The sequence below is a fragment of the Musca autumnalis genome, unplaced genomic scaffold (genome assembly GCF_047663935.1).
Source record: "Musca autumnalis isolate F117 unplaced genomic scaffold, ASM4766393v1 scaffold_1, whole genome shotgun sequence".
NCBI classification, from domain to species: domain Eukaryota; kingdom Metazoa; phylum Arthropoda; class Insecta; order Diptera; family Muscidae; genus Musca; species Musca autumnalis.
In genome coordinates this window covers 124,556,769-124,561,502 of record NW_027411644.1, presented here as the reverse complement: position 1 = coordinate 124,561,502, position 4,734 = coordinate 124,556,769, and the positions used below count along the sequence as shown (strand labels likewise).

The 4,734-nt window shown below is 38.9% G+C and overlaps 1 protein-coding gene across 1 annotated transcript; it reads left to right on the top strand.

Annotated features, from left to right (window-relative positions):
- Nucleotides 1–382: 382 nt before the first annotated feature.
- On the top strand, nucleotides 383–4,158 carry LOC141402184 (uncharacterized). Its single transcript, XM_073983043.1, has 2 exons — nucleotides 383–1,675; nucleotides 3,682–4,158. Exons 1-2 carry the CDS (start codon nucleotides 383–385, stop codon nucleotides 4,156–4,158), a joined length of 1,770 nt encoding a protein of 589 aa, XP_073839144.1.
- Nucleotides 4,159–4,734: the final 576 nt, after the last annotated feature.

Sequence of the window (4,734 nt, the reverse complement as noted above, 5' to 3'; positions counted from 1 at the left end):
AACCCGTCTAAACACACATTCGGAATGTCGTGATAATTATCCATCACCAAAATGCTTTCTGTGTGAAGAGCCTCATAAGGTGTCACAGTGTTCCAAATTCAGCAAAATGTCAACAGCAGAAAGGTGGGATGTAGTAAAAACAAAGAATTTGTGCTGTGTTTGTCTTGGACGACATCGACGTAAGTGTTGGTTCCAACGAGAATGTGGGGTAAACGGATGCATTGTACGCCATAACCCCTTGCTCCACACTGACGACCATCAAACTGTAAGTACATTGAGCACTCTTAACAATCATAAAACGTCGAGAACAGGAGATTCATTTATTCGAATTGTGCCTGTAACTCTTTATAATGGGAGCAAGTCCGTCACGATATTCGCCCTCATGGATGATGGGTCTAGTTTAACACTTTTGGAGGAAGAAGTGGCAGAGAGATTAGGAGTTACAGGTATCAGTGATCCATTGTGTATGCGTTGGACAGGTGACGTAGTACGTTTTGAAGATGCCTCTAGAAAATTCGATTTAAAAATATCGGCCAAACATAGCTCTACCATTTACCCCCTCAAGAATGTGCATACGGTAAAAAGTTTAAATCTGTCCCCAGAAACTTTGTTGTTAAGCGACATTAAGCAGAAATATCCATATTTGGCTGACATTCCTCTAGAAGAATACGAAAGTGCTGTTCCTTCCATGATTATAGGGATAAATAATCCAAATCTGATTTCGTACAGTAAGACTAGAGAAGGGAAATGGCACCAACCAGTTGCTGCCAAAACTAGACTTGGTTGGACACTTTTTGGTGGTAGTTCAATGGTAAAAACATTAAATTTGCACTCATGTGCGTGCACAAAAGACGAACAACTACACGAAGTAGTCAAACAATTCTTTCTGGGAGAAAGCGACTCAGCTCTGTCGACTTCTCTCCGTATGTCAACAGATGATGAACGAGCTCTTCATATCATGGCAGAGACATGTACATTTATTGATGGTCAATACGAAGTAGGCCTTCTGTGGAAAGAAGAGAATCCGGTGCTACCTAACAGCTTACCAACAGCCATTAAACGTTTAAACTGTATTAAGAAAAAAGCACGTAATGACTCTAAAATTGCAGAAGTTCTACAGAAACAGATTGAAAGTTTAGTGGAGAAAGGTTATGCTCAAAAGTTATCATCCAATGTTATGGAACGAAATGGGGATAAAGTATGGTATCTTCCTACATTTATAGTACGAAATCCGCATAAACCAAGTAAAATTCGCTTGGTATGGGATGCCGCCGCCAAAACTGAAGATGTATCTCTAAACGATTTTTTGCTTAAGGGACCAGATCTACTTAGACCCCTAATGCACATTATGTTCAAGTTCAGGATGGGGGCAATTGCGGTATGCGGCGACATTGCGGAGATGTTCCACCGTATAGGAGTAAGAAAAACAGACGATTGTGCCCAACGATTCTTATGGTGGGATAGCCAAAATCCTATACTCATTTACCAACTGAATGTTCTCACCTTTGGAGCATCATGCTCTCCGTTCATTTCCCATTACGTGAGAAACAAAAATGCAGAGACATTCGGTCAGAATGACTCCGAAGTTATTGAAGCCATAACTAAGCAACATTATGTTGATGACTTCATAGATTCCACGAACACTGTCGAGGAAGCTATTAAACTCTCAAAGAGAGTGAGAGAGGTGCACGCTCGTGGAGGATTCATAATGCGGAACTGGTTATCGAATTCGTATGAAGTCTTACAAGCACTAGGAGAAGTTCAAACTAACACTAACAAAAGTTTCGAATGTAATGAAAACATCAATCAGTACGAAAAAGTTCTTGGTCTCTATTGGGATTCAAAATCTGATACATTCAAAATAAATTTGAAATTCGTAAGAATCAAACGACCAATATTCAGTGAAGAGATAATTCCAACAAAAAGAGAAGTTCTTCAAGTTTTAATGTCGGTTTTCGATCCATTGGGTTTTGTAACCTGTTTTATGGCATACTTGAAATCTATATTGCAACACATATGGCGAAGCGGCATTGAGTGGGATGAACCACTTAACAAAGAGTTATACACAGAATGGAGAAACTGGCTTACATTTTTGCCACTTATTAGGGATGTTTCTATTCCACGCTGCTATTCATTGAAAATACCTAACAGTAATTGTAAAATCGAATTACACACATTCGTTGATGCCAGCGAGGAGGCATGTGCTGCAGTATCATACTTTCGTTTTGAGTGCGATGGCGATGTAGAATTGCGACTTATTTCAGCAAAATCGAAAGTATTCGACCTCTTTCTATACCTCGTCTTGAGTTGCAAGCAGCTGTCATTGGAACGAAACTTGTAAAAAACATTTGCGCTCATGATTTAAAAATACACCGTAAGGTAATGTGGACCGATTCCAAAACGGTACTCCAATGGCTGTCGGGCGACCCACGAAAATATAAACAATTTGTAATGTTTCGAACAGCCGAAATATTGAAAACCACAGAACTTAAAGAGTGGAGATGGGTCCCAACTACCATGAACGTTGCAGATTTTGCTACCAAATTTAGGCCACCGACGGAAGCTTACAACGATTGGTTTAGCGGTCCAAAGTGGTTAAAAGATGCAGAAAGTACTTGGCCGATTGCAATAAAAAACAATGAAATAGACACGAGTGAAATTCGACCTCGGCACTTATTTATACATACTCGTGTGACAATGTTCATCGATATTAATTTTGAATATTTTTCTAGTTGGTTTAAGCTACAGCGCGCCCTTGGCAATTGGGTTTTATTAGCTGATCGTTTTCACCAAAGAATGAAAGGAAACGGAGAAAAAGTAGTGATGAATGCAAGTCATCTTCAAAAAGCAAAAAATATTGCATTTAAAATGGACCAAGCGGCATCGTTCATGGATGAATATTTGTTACTATTAAATAAAAACGATGTTTCGAAGTCTGGAGCTTTTCGAAACTTAAATGTTTACATCGACGACAACGGCGTTGTAAGGGTAAAAAATAGAGCTCTATATGGCAACAATTTATGTGGAACGCAAAGAGATCTAATATTACTACCACCAAAACATCATTTAACCAAACTGATTGTTATGCATTATCATCTCGCCTACCACCATTTGAATCATGAAACAGTTTTAAATGAAATTCGTCAAATGTATTTTGTCATTAAGCTGAGTGTAGTGTATAAAGTTACCAGAAGAAACTGTCAACATTGTAAAATAAATTTGGCTAAGCCTATTGCTCCTCAAATGGCACCTGTTCCAGCAGCACGGCTTGGCGCTTTCCAACGCCCATTCACATTTGTTGGCGTTGATTATTTTGGTCCCATTTCTGTCAAATTGGGCAGGAAGTCACTAAAGCGCTGGGGAGTTTTGTTCACGTGTCTCACCATCAGAGCCGTACATCTTGAAATTGCGTACACCCTCTCGACAGATTCGTTTTTAATGTGTCTACGAAACTTCATGGCTAGACGTGGAATTCCAGCCGAAATATACAGCGATAATGGAACCAATTTTCGGGGAGCTGATCGTTTTTTAAAAGAGGAGCTTAAAAATATAAATTTTGATAAAATTCACAAAGACATGGCTTTCAGTGGCGTTGCGTGGAAATTTAATCCACCTGCTTCTCCCCACATGGGGGGAGCGTGGGAGAGATTGGTAAGATCTATCAAAACTGTTCTGAATAAGATATCGCCATATCAGACATTTACTGACGAGAGCTTTCGAAGTGCCTTGATGGAAGTTGAGATGATGGTTAATTCACGACCACTAAATTTCGTGTCATTGGAAACAGAGGACCAAGAGGCAATAACACCAAATCATTTTCTCTTAGGTAGTTCAAATGGAGTTAAGCCGTTCTGTAATGCGCAGGATCTGGACCATAAGATGTGCCTTAGACAAAGCGAAATTTTTGCAAATCATTTCTGGCGCCGCTGGATTAAGGAAATGCTTCCTACTCTGACTAGGCGTAGTAAATGGTTCCAAAAGGTAAAGCCGATAAGCGAAGGTGATATTGTAATCATTGTTGACGAAAATTCTGAGCGCAATTCATGGCTCAAAGGCAGAGTACTTGAAGTCACCACAGCTAAAGATGGTCAAGTAAGGCGAGCAAAAGTGCAGACAAAGAATGGCGTATTGGAGAGGCTGCTGTTAAATTGGCTGTAATTGACGTCGGTAATGGGTTAAAGTAATGGTTTAAGTCGACCCTTACTGGGGGGAGAATTGTTACCGACAGTTACAAATATTTAATTCCCGATTAAATTTATCGTTTTGTAATGTTAAATACAACTCTTTCCTTTGAGTTAAATATCTATTGTACTAAAATTTCTCTCACGACTAAACCTCATTTGAATTCATACTCAATTGAAATTTATTATATTCTCTGGAATCATTACAAAATTAGAAGTTCTGTGTTACGTTACGCAATATTGTAAAACTAAGGTGAATTGTAAAATTACTTGAATAATATTGAAATAAAAACTTTCTTTGCTTTAGAATTTTAAAGCAGCATAAACGACAAGAAGTCGCAACAGAATCTGCTATTAAAACTTGGTTTTTATTTCAACAGGACTCTTAAATTTCACTTTTCCGAATTTTGTGTGGGAAGTACCCGAAGGTGTGGACCGATATAGTCTTACCCGATCTACCAATCGATTGCTCACTTCGCCAGTCATCGTTTACACAATTTTTTGAAGAATTTTTGAACTTTTGTGGGGGAGGGGTGGACCTATATAGCTTATA

Coding starts and splice junctions, on each gene's coding strand:
- LOC141402184 (XM_073983043.1), top strand. CDS start 383: ATGGATGATGGGTCTAGTTTAACACTTTTGGAGGAAGAAGTGGCAGAG. Junction 1,676..3,681: donor CTATTAAACTCTCAAAGAGA/GTGAGAGAGGTG, acceptor GTTCTGAATAAG/ATATCGCCATATCAGACATT.